Here is an 18,081-nt window from a genome sequence, read left to right as displayed (position 1 = left end):
CCAGGGTTTTGAACCAGCGACCTCAGCATTTCCAGGTCGATGCTTTATCCACTGCGCCACCACAGGTCAGGCTGGTCAAATAAGTTTTGATAAAGGGGCCAACAACACACAATGGAGAAAAGAAAGCCTCTTCAACTAATGGTGCTGGGAAAACTGGAAAGCCACATGCAAAAGAATGAAACTCAACTACAGCTTGTCCCCTTGTACTAAAATTAATTCAAAATGGATCAAAGACCTAAATATAAGACCTGAAACAATGAAGTACATAGAAGAAGACATAGGTACTAAACTCATGGACCTTGGTTTTAAAGAGCATTTTATGAATTTGATTCCAAAGGCAAGAGAAGTGAAGGCAAAGATAAATGAATGGGACTACATCAGACTAAGAAGTTTTTGCTCAGCAAGAGAAACTGACAACAAAATAAACAGACAGCAAATTAAATGGGAAATGATATTTTCAAACAACAGTTCAGAAAAGGGCCTAATATCCAAAATATACAAATAACTCATAAAACTCAACAACAAACAAACAATCCAATTAAAAAATGGGAAGAGGATATGAATAGACACTTCTCCCAGGAAGAAATACAAATGGCCAACAGATATATGAAAAGATGCTCATCTTCATTAGTTATTAGAGAAATGCAAATCAAAACTACAATGAGATACCACCTCACATCTGTTAGATTAGCTATTATCAACAAGACAGGTAATAGCAAATGTTGGAGAGGCTGTGGAGAAAAAGGAACCCTCATTCACTGTTGGTGGGAATGTAAAGTAGTCCAACCATTATGGAAGAAAGTATGGTGGTTCCTCAAAAAACTGAATATAGAACTACCTTATGACCCAGCAATCACTCTACTGGGTATATACCCCCAAAACTCAGAAACATTGATACGTAAAGACACATGTAGCCCCATGTTCATTGCAGCACAATTCACAGTGGCCAAGACATGGAAACAACCAAAAAGCCCTTCAATAGAAGACTGGATAAAAAAGATGTGGCACATATACACTATGGGATACTACTCAGCCATAAGAAATGATATATCGGATCATTTACAACAAAATGGTGGGATCTTGATAACATTATACGGAGTGAAATAAGTAAATCAGAAAAAAACGAAGAACTACATGATTCCATACATTGGTGGGACATAAAAACAAGACTAAGAGACATGGACAAGAGTGTGGTGGTTACTGAGAGTGGGGGTGGGGGTGCACGGGAGGGAAGGAGGGAGAGGGAAAGGGGAGGGGGAGGGGCACAGAGAAAACTAGATAGAGGGTGACGGAGGAGTATCTGACTTTGGGTGATGGGTATGCAACATAATTGAATGACAAGATAACCTGGACATGTTTTCTTTGAATATATGTACCCTGATTTATTGATGTCATCCCATTAACATTAATAAAAATTTATTTATAAAAAAAAGAAAAAACCAAGAACTGCATTATTCCATATATAGGTGGGACATAAAAATGAGACTAAGAGACATGAACAAGAGTGTGGTGGTTACGGGGTGGGGGTGTGGAGAGAGAGGGGAAGGGGGAGGGGGAGGGGCACAAAGAAAACTAGATAGAAGGTGATGGAGGACAATCTGACTTTGGGTGATGGGTATACAACATAATTGAACGACAAGAAAACCTGGACATGTTTTCTTTGAACATATGTACCCTGATTTATTGATGTCACCCCATTAAAATTAATAAAAATGTTTAAAAAGAAAGAAAGAAAGAAAGAAAGAAGACAAAATAAAACACTCAGATATGTTCTTTGAAATTTATAACTACCACTTTTTAGTACTCTCACCTAGATTTGAAAATTAGGAACAAAATAAATAAATGTATTGAGATTTATCTGCATAGAGATGATACTTGAAACCAAAGGAAAAAGGTTCAAGGCTATATAGTGATTTTGCAACAAGCACTTATGTTTATATTATAACATTCAAAGAAAATTGAATTTGTAATAAAATTTAAAAAAATGTAACCCTGGGAGTTGAAAATAATATGACCCTATTTTTGATTGTAGCAATGATATATCACAAACTAGTTTGGTCCTCTGAGCGTTGACCTCATCTCAGCTTTGTTTTTTTGTGTGTTTTTTTTTTTCTTTTTTGATTGGGGGAATTCTCAGAGCAGGCATTCAGGGGTTATTTTCTTACAGGATGGAGGAGGAAAAATGGATGAATATCCAAGTGGGAGATATAATAAAATTAGAAAATAATCAGCCTGTCACAGTGAGTACCGCTTTGGGCTGTGGCTTTTTCTCTTTTGAGTGGGTACAAGGGAAACCTTTTAGCACTTCCATTACCATCGCTTTTAGTGACTTTGATCTTCCTCACTTTGCCTCCAGAGATAAACTATTCCTGTGATAAGAAACCTGTTCTTGTCCATCTTTCACTGTAGGTACAGAAAATGAGAGGCAAGTTTTAGAATAGGAGTGTGTGGTAGCAGTGATGGGTCCTAGACAAAGAAAGTAAACCAAATGTCTATAAAATTCTTAGGATGAACATCTGCTCCTGAGGTAACTGCTCTAGTCACACTGTAATGTTAAAAGTCTGCCCTCCTGCTTTACTTATCTTTTCTGACTTTTCTGACCACAGGCTGATATACTATTACTCTGTAGCAGTGAGCCCTACAGTCTGACCTATATAGAAACAGCAGAACTGGATGGGTAAGTGTTCCTTCCTAATAGTTCATGAAGGAGATTGAGCCAGATTAGAGTGATTTTTCACTGAGGGAGAACATGATGCAAAGAATGAATTTTATTTTCAGATGGAAGTACCAAAGAGGCTAGAAATGTCCAGATAAGAGAAGATAGAAGGCCAGACTCTTGGGACCTCAGATCTAAGGCTGACCTCTTGACAGCAATAATTGAGCTTTCACTGGGTGCAGAATCTGGGCAAATAAACTCCATATCCTCCATCTCTAAACTGGAGACACTCTGTTGGCTGTATTTAACAATGCGGAGTGACAGAAAAGATGTTAACAGAACTATAAAATTTCAGAATAGAATTCCAAAGTTTCTGGGCAGGGGAGGAGAGTGAGTATGGAGGTAATTGTTTACTAATAAAACACCATGTTCTATAAAGGATTTAAGGTAGAAATTCATTAGCATGCAAAAGCTAAGGTCTTAGGAGGATAGAGGCCATCTGTAGAGCTCGTCCTATAGAGTTTTGCATGGATCTGCATTCTTACAACTATTCCTCTTGATATGCACAAACTTTTTGAAATATGGATTCTATTTTTGATTTTGTCTCTGTGCATTCCTGGATCAGCAAATGGTTAACTGGGATCCCTTCATGAGTCCTATAAATATATATTTATGAAGTGAGGAGTGTGTTTACTTGAAGGGGTGTGCAAGTAACATGGACATGCTCCTTATCCCTGAAGGGAGCAGGTGTCTGCTCCACACTGTTATGTCTCTCCAGCTTCTCTAGAGCATCAGCAAGATCTCATGGGCTGGTTAAAAGAATGGTGGTATGTTGCAGTGAGAGAGAGGAGTGACTGTGCTAACACTAGCTTCCTTGTAGAGCCTTCCCACCTCAACACTGTTCTTGAGAGAGAATAGTAGGAGTGTCTCTCTTTTTTTTGTTGTTATTTTTTTAGAGAGTGAGAGAGAGAAAGGGTGAGAAAGAGGGAGGAGAGAGATGAGAAGCATCAACTCGTAGTTGCATCACTTAGTTGTTCATTGATTGCTTCTCATATGTTCTTTGGTGGGGAGGGTGCTCAAGCTGAGCCAGTGACCCCTTGCTTAAGCCAGTGATGTGGGGCTCAAGGGCCAGCAACCATGGAATAATTTCAATAATCCCACGCTCAAGCCAGCGAACCCACACTCAAGTTTGGGGTTTTAAACGTGGGACCTCAACATCCCAGGTCAACACTCGATCCACTGTGCCACCACCAGTCAGGCAGTGAGAGTGACTCTTAACAGCTCAAACCTATAGTCCACTTCCGTTGGCAACACCTATTTTCTAAAACTCCATGAAGAAGTAAGAGTAACTGGAACTGTGTTTCTGGTGTGTATGTGTCCTATATGCTGATGACTGTGTCCTTTACTCTAGTGAAACCAACCTGAAAGTGAAACAGGCCGTCTCAGCTACCAGTAAACTAGAAGGTAACTTGAATCTGCTGTCTGCCTTTGATGGTGAGTTACCAAACATATAGGTTTGCCCATCCAAATTTTTATCAGTAGAGGACTGGTTAAATAAAGTATGGTATATTCATATATTGATTTCTGTATAACTTTTTAAAAACAATATTCAAGTTGAAATTTATTGACATGGAAAAAATATTTGCAACACTAATAACTGGGGAAATTACAATAAACTATGCTTAGTGTATATAGCATATATAGCATAAACTTGTTTTTTGAAACATATATGTTTATGAGTACATATGTAGAAAGGATGTGCTTGGAAGGATGAATTCTTTTTTATTTTTGGAAGGGTGAATTCAAAAGATTACTAGCACTTGTATCTAGGCAATGGGTAAATTTTACTTCTTTCTCTTTTTAATATTATAAACATTTACAAAGGGCATATTTTGCTTTACTAACCAGGAAAAAAGTCAAACTCTTCATTTGAAAAATACTAGGTTTGCTTTAAGTTAAGTAGTTTTTAGTTTTTTCAGATTCAGAGCTCATATTATCTAGCAGTACTGATAGTGATCATGTGGGTTTTCCCATCCATGACTCTCTCTGGATAACCATGTCACAGACAGAATTACTCTCCTTTGATGCCCAGAAACATTGGTTTGCCTTTCTAAAGGGAGCTGGTAAGAAATGGGCAACATCTGAGAGAGGATAGGAAAAAGATATATATGTTTTTTGAAAGAGGGATGTTTTTTCCTCTTTTGTGTTAAGTTTCCTTCTATTCTGTTAGGAAAAGCCTAAGATTACAGAGCCAGGAGTCTTACTTTTTTTTCTTTTTTTTCAGGAAAAGTGAAATGTGACTCTCCCAATGACAAGTTGGACAAATTCACAGGAGTACTGACATATAAGGGAAATACCTACTTCCTGGACCATGACAAGCTGCTGCTCCGAGGATGTGTCATCAGGAATACAGATTGGTGCTATGGCTTAGTAATTTATACTGGTATGTTTCCCTAGAGCCACGGTTAGACCCACAGCCTGATGGATTCAGTTCATGGCCAAGTTGTGGGTACTTAAGTTTCAGGATGTAGATATGGTACTCAGATATATATCAGAGCACTATGGCTTTGAAACAGATAGAAAGGGAGATGGATGGATGGATGGATGGATGGATGGATGGATGGATGGATGGATGGATGAATGGATAGATAGATGATTTAAGAAAAAGAAAACTTTTTTCTTAGGAAAATGATGACTTTTTTCCAAAGCAGTGAGCTGCCAAAATATCAGCTCTGCCTTTGTTAGAGAAAGGCTTTGTGCTCTAAGACCACAGGGCGTTCATCAGTCTTTCTAGTCATATCTGGACACACTGAGAATTGTTGTGTGAAAGGAGAGCTTGTGAAAGGGAGAGTATACATGTAGGTTACTCCCGTGAGGAGAGAATAAACAGTGTTCATTATGGAGAAGAATATAAAATATAATGTGAAGGGTTCATACTGGAGAAAAGGTACATGTGGATCATTAGCAGTGGCCCCTCTTGAGATGTCATTTAGAACCATAATCCCTTATACTTAGTGAAGGATTTTCTTGAATTACGATGTGGTTCAGAAAAATGGAGGAACCTCCTGTGCTATCCTATGCCCACGGTGACATTGGGCATTGCTAACAACAACCGTAGTGAGAAGATGGGGATGCTGAAGATAGCGTTGAGGAAGATTTACCGCAGTGAGTTTTACTCAACTCAGAGTTCCCCTTCTAGAGAATTTACTCCTACACATGGGGATCCTACATGCCTCACTTCTGTGAAAAATAATGGGATCCAAGCCCTAGAGAGAAGCTTAAGAGTCTATGGGGCCTTGGTGGGACGTTCTTCATTAATTCTTACCTATAAGTGGCAGCTTCTATGTTACCTAGTCCAAAACTCAAAATATTTGAAGTAGACTTACTTTTTTCACTATACTTAAGCAGCTATTCACACACATTGCCACACATAAAAAGCTCATTTTTCAGCAAATTATTTTTTTCCTAAGACAATGGTAGTGAGGTTGTCAACCAGCACAAATCTAGTTAAGTTTTCTCTCTAACTCTTGGTTGGTTGCACAGTGGTAAAAAACTTTCTGGGGGCTTTGGGAAGCTCAAAACAGAGAACTGATGCTACCTAAGAGAATCTGAAGGTATGCAGTGTAGAATTTAGTTGTTCCTGCTACATGATGTGTTATTTCTACTGTGATTTCCACATTCTTGAAACCTTGGGTAGGGGAAGTCTTTCTATGAATGCCTGGAAGATATTTTCCCTTGTAGTCTTCAGTCTGTCGGCAAAACTCCTTTTGTGTGTGTGTGTGTGTGTGTGTGTGTGTGTGTGACAGAGACAGATTGAGGGACAGACAGGAAGGGAGAGAGTTGAGAAGCATCAATTCTTTGTTGCAGCACCTTAGTTGTTCATTGATTGCTTTCTCACATGTGCTTTGACCAGGGGGCTACAGCAGACTGAGTGACCCCTTGCTCAAGCCAGCGACCTTGGGCTCAAGCTGGTGAGCCTTTCTCAAACCAGATGAGCCTACGCTCAAGCTGGCGAACTCGGGGTTTCGAACCTGGGACCTCCACATCCCAGTTGATGCTCTCTCCACTGCGCCACTGCCTGGTCAGACTCAGCAAAACTTCTTATTAGGTCAAGCCCTTCAAGGAATGCTTAAGAGGAAAGAATGGTGTAGATTATGCACTGTATTCTCAATTATTGTCCACAGGTTAAGAGGAAAGAATGGTGTAGATTATGCACTGTATTCTCAATTATTGTCCACAGGTTAAGAGGAAAGATTGGTGTAGATTATGCACTGTATTCTCAATTATTGTCCACAGGGAAGGTCTAGTTCCCCCATTGAGCACTGGTGAATTTTCTTCATTAGAATACATATAAGGGTAATAATCAGATGGTAAAAGGCCAGAGAAATTGCTGCTTACTCTTTCTTCTAAACCTCTTAGTGCTTTCTTTGCAACCATATCTCTGGTCAGTAATTTCCAACTCTGGTGCCTGTGGTCATTAAAAGCTTTTACTTCTATTTACTGTCTGCCCTATCATGAAGAAATATGGAGTCTCTGTCTCTGAGCCCCTGAGAAGTTTCTTTTTTTATTATTATTTTTTTTCTTAAGTGGGGAGGCAGAGAGACAGACTCTTGCATGCACGCTGACCAAGATCCACCTGGCAAGTCCCCTATGGAGCAATGCTCTGCCTATCTGGGGCCATTGCTCAGCAACTGAGCTATTTTAGCACCTGAGGCAAGGCCATGGAGCCATCCTCAGTGGGGCCAACTTGCTCCAACCAAGCCATGGCTGCATGAGGGGAAGAGAGAGACAGAGAGAGAGAGAGAAGGGAGAGGGGAAGGGGTGGAGAAGCAGATGGACGCTTCTCTTGTGTGCCCTGACTGAGAATTAAACTTAGGACATCCACACACTGGCCAATGCTCTACCACTGAGCCAACCAGCCAGGGCCCAGAGAAGTTTCAAATCCCCAGCTTTCACCTCAAAATAAATCACTGACACTACCTTTCTCTTTCTCCATTTCCCAGTTAGAACTTAAATAGAACCTGGTCCAGGCCCTGGCTGGTGGCTCAGTAGATAGAGTGTTGCCCAGCATATGGATGTGCCAGGTTCCCAGTCAGGGCACACAGGAGAAATGACCGTCTGCTTCTCCACACTACCTTCTCTGCCTCTTCCCCTTCCACAGCCAGTGGCTCAGTTGACTCGAGTGTGGCCCCGAGTACTGAGGATAGCTTGGTTGGTTCACGTGCCTCAGCCTTGGGTGCAAAAAATAGCTTGGTACTCAAGATCGCCGCAGATGGGGTTGCCGGGTAGATCCCCACTGGGGCACATGCAGGAGTCTGCCTCACCATCTCCCCTCCTCTCACCTAAAAAAAAGTGTCAATCTCTTTATCAGAAAATTCCATTCCTGCCCTGGCCGGTTGGCTCAGCGGTAGAGCGTTGGCCTAGCATGCGGAGGACCCGGGTTCGATTCCCAGCCAGGGCACACAGGAGAAGCGCCCATTTGCTTCTCCACCCCTCCGCCACGCTTTCCTCTCTGTCTCTCTCTTCCCCTCCTGCAGCCAAGGCTCCATTGGAGCAAAGATGGCCCGGGCACTGGGGATGGCTCTGTGGCCTCTGCCCCAGGCGCTAGAGTGGCTCTGGTCGCAACATGGCGACGCCCAGGATGGGCAGAGCATCGCCCCCTGGTGGGCAGAGCGTCGCCCCTGGTGGGCGTGCCGGGTGGATCCCGGTCGGGCGCATGCGGGAGTCTGTCTGACTGTCTCTCCCTGTTTCCAGCTTCAGAAAAATGAAAAAAAAAAAAAGAAAATTCCATTCCTAAGCTGAATAAACCAGATGAGAAAGAAGCTGTGGCTTCTACTCTGACTTAGGTCATCTGTGAAAGACTACATGTCTGAGGTGCTGCAGTGAGAGAGGTCAGCACTGCTTCACTTCCCAGAAGTAGTTGGAATCATCCTTAGAAATAAATTTTTTATTCTTGGAGTTATTGGCACCAACTATGAGCCTTTCTCTCAGGCTTTACCCCTGGCACTGGAAAGAGGTTTGATTAGGTGATCATAAAGGTAAATTTCAACCCAATTTCAAGCCTGGGAGTATATTCAATGATTCTAAGAGCTGATGTCTCCCTGTTTCATTTAGGGCCAGACACCAAGTTAATGCAGAACAGTGGAAAGTCCTCCTTTAAACGAACACACATAGACCATCTCATGAATGTCCTTGTACTCTGGGTAAGTTAAAGAGTTCCTTCTATTTCTTTACGAATAGACATCTCTGTGAAGAAGCTGATATTTGCAACTTGGGATTTAGTTGTTTGAAAAGCTCAAGCCATCTTTAAGACCCCACATACTAATGTCTGAAGCAGAAAAGAACAGAGCCAAATGATTGGGAATTCTCTAGTTTATACCTCTGTTGTGAAAGATAGCCAAGATTTGTTTAAGATGGTTCAAGGACCCAGTTTTAGAAATTAAGACAGCCTGACCAGGTGGTGGTGCAGTGGATAGAGAGTAGGACTGGGATGCGGAGGACCTAGGTTCGAGACCCCGAGGTCTCCAGCTTGAACGCGGGTTCATCTGGTTTGAGCAAAGCTCACCAGCTTGGACCCAAGGTCACTGGCTCGAGCAAGGGGTTACTCAGTCTGCTGTAGCCCCCTGGTCAAGGCACATATGAAAAAGCAATCAATGAACAACTAAGTTGTCGCAATAAAAAACTAATGATTGATGCTTCTCATCTCTCTTCGTTCCTGTCTGTCTGTACCTATCTATCCCTCTCTCTGACTCTCTCTCTTTCTCTGTAAAAAAAAAAGAAAGAAAGAAATTAAGACACATTTTTATGTTCTCATAACCAGTTTTACTCATGACCATTTTAATAAAACCTTACTTAGCTAGTAAAACACCTTATTTGAACTGATACTTTTCAAACTCTGTTTCCTCAGAGGAGTCTAAGGGCTGCTGCAGGGGAAGAGAGGTGATCTGTTGAATTTTGTTCTGGCTTCCTCATTCTGAAGTCCTGCTTCAAAAAGAGTAGCTTCACATTTATCTGTTCTGTGAGATTTCAGTTAGAAAATAGAGGATTCTAGTGCTAAGGAATTAAATTTGTAAAGCATTACAATAGAAAATAATCAGCCTTGATAATAGAGGTTTAAATTGAAGACTCGTTAATCAATTACTTTATTTTCATGCTATCACATACAGGTTGCTTTTACTTTTGTTAGATATAGACAGTATAATTTCCTCACTTATACAACTTCTTTGCATAACTGAACAGTTCCAGTGCTGCCTGTACTTCATTATATGACTTTATTTTTATTTTGACACTATTGCTTAGACTCTGAAAATTCAAAAATGCCTTTTCTTTCTGTACATTTCTCATAAATATATGAATTATAAACTGCCTGTTCTCCATTATTTATTATGGGAAATATCACATTTCTTTTTTGAAATCCTTTGGATTTCATAAATGGGTTTTAGAAAATTAGGAAGGTTCATTCAGCTTTGAGACCAAAAACTCATATCCACTGTCTTTCTCTTTCTACTGCTGTTTGCATATCTTTAGCAGTTGAAACAAAGGGACATTTTCTGGTCTTTTAATGAGGAGGACAGACAATCTCAGTTGAGAATTTAGAAAGGCAACATAGGCAAATATGCCTTTGATAATATTAGGAACATATATCTTAGACATTAAGCTAGGTCATTTAGCCTAGGCTTGTTTTCAAAACCAGATGTCTCCTATATGCCTAGAAATCTTCAACTACTTGTTTATATTTTAATGGCAGTGATAATACTTGACATCTGTTAAGGGATTTTAACTTTTTAGAATATTTTCATGTTACTAACTGTAGCCTCACTACATTCATGAACAATACGTAAGTGAAGAAGTATTTTACCTATTTGACAAACAGGCAAATTGAGACACAATAAAGACAAATATCATAAATAAAATCCCACAGGAAAATAATGGCAAAGACAAGTCTATGACTCATCAAGTCATAGTTATTGAGAATCTATTTGGAAACACAATATGTGCCAAATGTAACAATCATAAGGACATATAAGACCTGGGACCAAGCCTGAAGTATGTAAGTTCACTTTTAAGGGGTACGGCATCAATATATGCCAGATACTTTACATATGTAATTTAATTTAATAGTCACATCTGTCTAGTTAGGCATAACTTTGCATGGTCAATGCTATTTCTGTTATACTTGCTGTCTCCCTGAGGAGACAAAATTAAAACATATGATGAGTCCTGTTTAACATGGCAGATTGATCACACATGAAGAACATATAAAATTAAAAAGAAGATTCTAGAAGCTTCTAGGAAGAAATAAAAGGTCATATATAAAGAGCAGGAATCAGATAACATTGTTTTTCTTACCTGCAAAAGTGGAAAGTAAATATCATTGCCTTCAAAAGATACAGAAAATTATTTACAGCTTATAGTGCTAAATCCAATTAAACTATTAATAAAATACAAATGTAAAGAAATTTCCATATGGACTAACTCAAAAGAGTTTACTCATCATGTCTCCACTCTTCTAGTGTATACTAAAAACAAGAGAGTAACTCAAAAAAGAAGCTATGGGCCTGACCAGGTGGTGGTGCAGTGGATAGAGCGTCAGACTGGGACACAGAGGACCCAGGTTTGAAACCCCAAGGTCACCGGCTTGAGAGTGGGCTCATCCAGTTTGAGCGCAAGGTGGCTGGCTTGAGCATGGGATCATAGACATGACCCCATGGTCACTGGCTTGAAGCCCAAGGTCGCTGGCTTGAGCAAGGGGTCAATCGCTCTGCTGTAGCCCCCCAGATCAAGGTACATATGAGAAAGCAATCAATGAACAACTAAGGTGCCACAATGAAGAAGTGATGCTTCTCAATTTTTTCCCTTCCTGTCTATCTGTCCCTAGCTGTCTGTCTCTCTCTCTGTCATAAAAGAAAGGAAAAAAGGAAGGGAGGGAAGGGAAGGGGAAAGAAGGGGAGGGGAGGGGAGGGGAGGAAGGGAAGGGGGGAGGGAGGAAGGAAGGAAGGAAGGAAGGGAGGGAGGGAGGGAGGGAGGGAGGAAAGCTATGGAAGCCAGGAGACATGGGAGCAGTGAAAGCAAGTCCTAGGACAGGGGTCGGGAACCTATGGCTCGCGAGCCAGATGTGGCTTTTTTGATGGCTGCATCTGGCACACAGACAAATCTTTAATAAAATAAATAATAACGTTAAAAATATGTAAACATTCTCATGTATTACAATCCATTCATTTCCTACTGCTCATGTTCATGGTTGCGGGTGTCTGGAGCCAATCACAGCTGTCCTCTGGGACAACACCAAATTTTTATTGGATAATGCATAACGTACACGGTTTGTTGTATGGCTCTCACAGAATTACATTTTAAAATATGTGGCGTTCATGGCTCTCTCAGCCAAAAAGGTTCCCAAAACCTGTGCTAGGATGATAGCTGAATAGCAGGTCTAGAGAACAACAGTGTGAATTAGAGACTCCTCCACCAGTATGGAGGAATCTGCTCAGCCTCTCACAAGGTAGAGGCAGCAGAGAGGTGGTGTAAATGCCAGGGGCAGCTAAGCTGACAGAGTAGTTGCTTTGAATTCCTACATTTGTGGGGTCATCCATACACTCTTTCCTTCAAAAAGTATGGAATATATTGTGGGGAAGCCTGTTCATTTTGGGGCATCCAGTTTAAGAAGGACATTGAGACTTCCTGTTGAAGCCTAATGAAGTACAGACTGTAAAGAAGTACAAACAGAAAATAAATACCTAATCGCCATGACAGAGGATGAAGAACCATCAGCAGACCTGAGATGTTGATGAGTTTTTTGGAAGGCAGAAAATACTTATTTTACCACAAAAATAATTAAAATAATAAATATATAAAAATACCTATATGCCGCAGAATCCCACGATATAGTGAAAAATTCATGATACAAAATTAGATACATACAATTTACAAATCTGCAATACAGTGAGACCACAAAAAGTGAATCGCGATATGGTAAGGGATGTATGTATTTTTCTACTTCTTAACTTGTCTGTTGTCCCCCTATCTTTATGGGATTGCAGATTCTCTGAGAGTGAGGACATTGTCTTTTTTACCATTGTATCCTCAGTCCCTAGAATATAATAGGAGCTTCATTATTATTTGTTATACAGTGTGTCTGTAAAGTCATGGTGCACTTTTGACCGGTCACAGGAAAGCAACAAAAGACGATAGAAATGTGAAATCTGCACCAAATAAAAGGAAAACTCCCAGTTTCATACCTATTCAGTGCAGTTCGATGTGGGCGCACGCACAGATTTTTTAGGGCTCCTTGGGTAGCTATCCCGTATAGCCTCTACAGACTCATCACTGACTGATGGCCTACCAGAACGGGGTTTCTCCACCAAACTGCCGGTTTCCTTCAACTGTTTATCCCACCGAGTAATGTTATTCCTATGTGGTGGCGCTTCGTTATAAATGCGTCGATATTCACGTTGCACTTTGATCATGGAAGCATGTTTAGCAAAGCACCTTTCTGTGAGCACACAGCTAAGCTGGAGTAGGATCCCTCTCCTTCTCCCCATTCACCAGAGCTCACAGTGACAATGCTTTCTGAGCCCTAATCTATTAAGTAGGAATATATTCGTGAAGCAAAGAAGCAGAGTGCTTGAAATTGAAATGATGCCAGAAGTCCAAAATACACTTCTGGGGTAAGGCACAATGAGAAAAGCACAGATGTGAAGGGCCAAATGAAGAGAAGTACTTTCTTTTTACAGCCTGCCTATGAAGTCTGAGAGCCTCACTGTGACAAGAATAGCCTTAGTTCTTGGTCAGTTTTGTCACAAATAACAAAATGGAGTATCATTTCAGCCTTTACTGGAACCACTTTGTGCTAAATGAAAAGAAGCTATCTGCTTTTCAGGGGTCTGACTGGCTCTAGGATAAACAACTAACCTCTGGGGTTTATTGCAACAACCTGTTGTTTCTTCCTATAGAAAGAAAGCTAAGTGAAACTTTAAGAGACTAAGTACCACCCTGGTTGGTTGGCTCAGTGGTAGAGCGTCGGCCTGGCGTGCAGGAGTCCCGGGTTTGATTCCCAGCCAGGGCACTCAGGAGAGGCGCCCATCTGCTTCTCCACCCCTCCCCCTCTCCTTCCTCTCTGTCTCTCTCTTCCCCTCCCACAGCCGAGGCTCCATTGGAGCAAAGTTGGCCCGGGCGCTGAGGATGGCTCTGTGGCCTCTGCCTCAGGTGCTAGAATGGCTCTGGATGCAACAGAGCGACACCCCAGATGGGCAGAGCATCACCCCCTGGTGGGCATGCCGGGTGGATCCCGGTCGGATGCATGCAGGAGTCTGTCTGACTGCCTCCCTGTTTCCAGCTTCAGAAAAATACAAAAAAAAAAAAAAAGAGAGAGAGACTAAGTACCAATAAACTCCATCACAATAGTAAGAATCACAGAACATCTGCAAGAGTTTAGAAAGCTTCAGGATGGCAGGAAAAGTTCTAGCAATGAGGAAAGAGCAGATTGTGTCCTACATCTACAGGCCTCATGCTGATGGGGAAGCCCTGCCCTCTGGCACTTGGTTTGACAGAGGTGATTTTTCTTTCTAGTGGCTCAGTCTGAGCAGAAAGATCTGGTTCTGGGGGACGCATAATCTAATAATGGAGGCAGGGCACATCACTGAAAACCATGGGTAATTCTCAGTTGTTCAGGCAATAGGGATGGAGCAGAGGTATTGAAGGTCAACCTTTAATCTTCTCCACAGCTTTGGAGGATTTCAAGTTTTTTATTCTGATAATGTATAATAAGTTCTAAATAAATTTATATTTATAAATATAATTCATTCTAATAATTTTACCTTTCTCATTTTTTTTCTATAGAGCTAATGAATTAGGGCCTAGAAAGGTGTCAGATAGAGGAATATAGTTTCAAATTTAATATTGGCCACATATACTATGCAAAAAAGAAGGCAAAGCCAGTAGAACTCATTACTGAGGTTTGATCTGCACTATGAGGATGGCTCTGTTTTCACATCACTCATTTAAGAGAAGGCTAAAGAAGTGGGAGTAAGATTGAACAGGAAGGGCTGATGGCCTCAGAAAAACCTTCATCTCAAAGAGCTGAACTACTCAGTGTGAATCTGTATTAGGCTAGGAATAAAAGCAGATTTTATTCTATTTGATCTCAATCCTCCTGTGTTTTGTTCTCCCCTACCCATCACCCAGTTCTCAAATCTCAAATGTTGAATGATTTCAAGGATTTATTGCAAGTTTTTTAAGTGATAAAGGTATTGTAGTTATGTGTTTAAGATCTTATAAAAATATATTTATATATGTATTAAACTGTTTACAGATAAAATTATATGCAGTGAGAAAATTACTTAAAATAAAAAGGGCAGGAGAAGAGGTTTGAATGAAATAAGACTGACCATGAATTGATCATTATTGAAGCTGGGTGATGTGATGGACTTATAGGGATTCATTACTATTTATATACTTTAATATGTGTTTCAAATTTTTCATAATAAAAAGTTCTTTAAAATTGTATTTTCTGAGAATGGTCCCAGTTAGATGGGCTCCTCCTGCCTTTCTACTCTTGTCTTCAAATACTTTACCACCAACGATTCAAAGATGAGCCCTCCAGTCATCTAGCAGTGGGGATGGGTTATTTTCAGGTAGTCACACTTTGTGACAAAGGGCACAAGTTTGAAGATCATTCACTAGACTTAGAGGAGAGGTGGTTCACAATAATATTATATGTATGCTTGAAACTGGAAATATTGGCATTAATACTGCCTGTCACCACTCAGCCAAATAAGTAGAGACAAGGATTGAGTCTTTATGGGTGCTTGTTCAGAAGACTGGAGGTCTGAGAAGATGGGGATTATATACTCTACAAAGCTGTCTTAACATCTCATCTCAAGCTAAACTTTATGTAAAGAAAAGAAAAGTGTAGGAAAGGGATTTGGAACTCAGGGGAAAGTTAATTAAATAAAAGTTGCATTCCAGAGATTTTTCTAGTATTGCTAATAATTTTAAAAAATATTTAGTTTATTGATTTTAGAGAGGGAGGGAAGGAGAATGACAGGAACATTGATCTGTTCCTGTATGTGCCCTGGCCAAGGAACTGGCATCATCTGTGTTTCGGGACAAAGATCTAACCAACCGAGCTATCCGGCAGGGCTGCTAGTAATTCTTTATCTGTGTCACAATCAGTTTTCCTTGACCCCTAGGACACAAAAGGTGGATTGTTTACAGACCTCATGAAGTCACAAGACCCATTCATGTATCCCAGCTCCTAGAACAAAGCTTTTTACTTGCATTAATCATTATAACTAAAAGCTATCAGTCGTCCCTCGCCATATTGTGGTTCACTTTTCACAATCTCACTGTATCATAGATTTTAAAATTGTATATATCTAATTTTGTATCACAAATTTTTCACTATATTGTGGGATTTTGCGGTATATAGGTATTTTTATATATTTGTTATTTTAATTATTTTTGCAGTAAAATAAGCATTTTTTATCCTAAAAAATTGAAAACAATATAAAAAGAGTGTAGGAGAGATTAATAACAGCGTGGGCAAGGTTTATAAGAGTGTGGGGAGGGTTTATAAAGCCTTAAAATATGTATATAAATAATAAAATAAATATAAGGTTGCTACTTCATGGATTTTCACCTATCACAGGGAGTTCTGGAACCTAACCCCCGCAATAGAAGGACCACTATATTACTAAGGCTAAAATTTTAACTTGCTTTCTTCCTATCATACTCTCTAGAGGCATGAGGATATATAATGCTGGTAGAATGTAAAATAGTATAACCACATTGGAAAGTATTTGGTAGTTTCTTAAAAAGTTAAATATAAGAGTGATGTCAGAGAAATGGCGCTGTGAGGAGTGATACAGATAAATCTCCCCCAAATTTCAACAAGTTCTTCAACCAGAGACAGAAAAATCTATCCTTGGCACATCTAGAAGTCCCACACTGAACACGAAGGTATGATCCAGCGAAAAATTGACTAAATATATAATCAACCCTGAAGGAAATAAAGGAAATAAGATGGAGAAAGGAAAACTCCGCCTTCCTCACTAACCTAAGCAAGGGCTGCTTTCACTTGAAACTGAGAGAATAGGAGCTAAGGCGGTCAAAGGGGGTGGATAGAGCCAGGCTGTGGCACAGACGTCTGAGCCAAGTTATGGCACAAACGTCCAAGCTAAGGAAAGACTGAGCCTGTGGTGACCCTGTCAATGCAAGCTAACACCCGTGCCAAACACAGACAAAGACGGGCACAAGTGACGGCAGCCATTAGCCCCGATATCCTGGTCGGCCAGCGCGGATAGTGTGAGAGAGGTTCCTCCTAGAGCCCCGGGAGTGGGCGCCTGTGTTCCTGGACAGAGGGGCAGAGTCAGAGGCCTTTGCATGGGCTGTGGCCAGAGTCTCAGTGTGGTTCCTGCTAACTGAACAGCGGCGCGTGGGGAGTGCGCAAAAGCGAAATTCCTTGTGCTCAAATTTCTCTGGGCGGATGGGGCACCTCACCCAGCCATACAAGCTAACAGACCTGTGAAGGATTAGCTTAACCCACAGTCTGCTCACCTCCCAACTGACCTATGTAACTCTAACTGACAAGATCTCTCTCAGTTCAGCGATCTAAGAAAAGAGGCATGATATTTTTTAGTGCCTTTTGCTATGCATGTAGGGGTGGGGGCAACTTCTGATTGGCAGAGCTTTCATACTCAGGGCTATACGTTAAAAAGAGGGATTTGGCAGTTTGTAAGACCTCTTGTTTTGAAAACAGTGAGTAGGGCATCTTCTACCCAGCCAAAACAGGTTACAAAGTGCAAAAAGCCTGGGGAAAGTGGTCCCACAGAGTGCTGAGGCATACTGGACATGCCTCAAGGTGCATAGAAAGGCACCTTGAAAGCAATTGGCTCCCAGCCCCGCATGATTATGCGAGCAGCTCTGACTGACAGAGCCCTGCGCTGAGTGGGGATAGAGTGGGGATTTGCCAGCTCTTTGAGCCTCTTATTCTCCAGGCAGAGGCAGCAGCAACCCCATAGCTGGATCATCAGGCTGCTAGTTCAGGAAGGAGAGACTAAGAGAGAGGCTCCGTGAAAATGGACTCTCTCATTGTCGAAGCCTGCAAATGCTAACAAGCCTCAACTGCCAACGAGACTGAAGCCCAAAATATGACATCACCATAGAGACTTATCAACTACAAACCTCTACCTAAGCATGCCACAGGGGCAGAGCCTGGGGTACAGAATCACCGACCAGGAAGAGGGAGAGGAAAGAAAAAGCAAGAAGATAACCTCTCAAAATCAAGAAAAATCCACAGACTTTATAACCTTTTCCATTTTATTTTGTTTGTTTCATTCTTTCATCTTCTTGTCTTGATTATTTTCTTCTTCTTCCACTTTGGTCGTTTTATTCTCTGCCCGTCTTATTCTTTCCTCTTCTTGAACTAC

The 18,081-nt window shown here is 41.0% G+C and overlaps 1 protein-coding gene across 1 annotated transcript in view; it reads left to right on the top strand.

Moving 5' to 3' along the window:
• Nucleotides 1-18,081, top strand: part of LOC136324243 (phospholipid-transporting ATPase FetA-like) — a 165,122-nt gene that overhangs the window by 84,713 nt on the left and 62,328 nt on the right. Inside the window, exons 8-12 of the mRNA XM_066256826.1 lie at nt 2,168-2,240; nt 2,607-2,677; nt 4,068-4,150; nt 4,941-5,099; nt 8,771-8,859. Coding sequence (XP_066112923.1) covers nt 2,168-2,240; nt 2,607-2,677; nt 4,068-4,150; nt 4,941-5,099; nt 8,771-8,859 — 475 coding nt within the window. The remainder of the gene's footprint in view (nt 1-2,167; nt 2,241-2,606; nt 2,678-4,067; nt 4,151-4,940; nt 5,100-8,770; nt 8,860-18,081) is intronic.

The sequence above is a fragment of the Saccopteryx bilineata genome, chromosome 2 (assembly GCF_036850765.1).
Source record: "Saccopteryx bilineata isolate mSacBil1 chromosome 2, mSacBil1_pri_phased_curated, whole genome shotgun sequence".
Classification (NCBI taxonomy): Eukaryota; Metazoa; Chordata; class Mammalia; order Chiroptera; family Emballonuridae; genus Saccopteryx; species Saccopteryx bilineata.
Note: the sequence above shows the minus strand (reverse complement) of the source record. Positions and strands in the feature narration are given on the sequence as shown.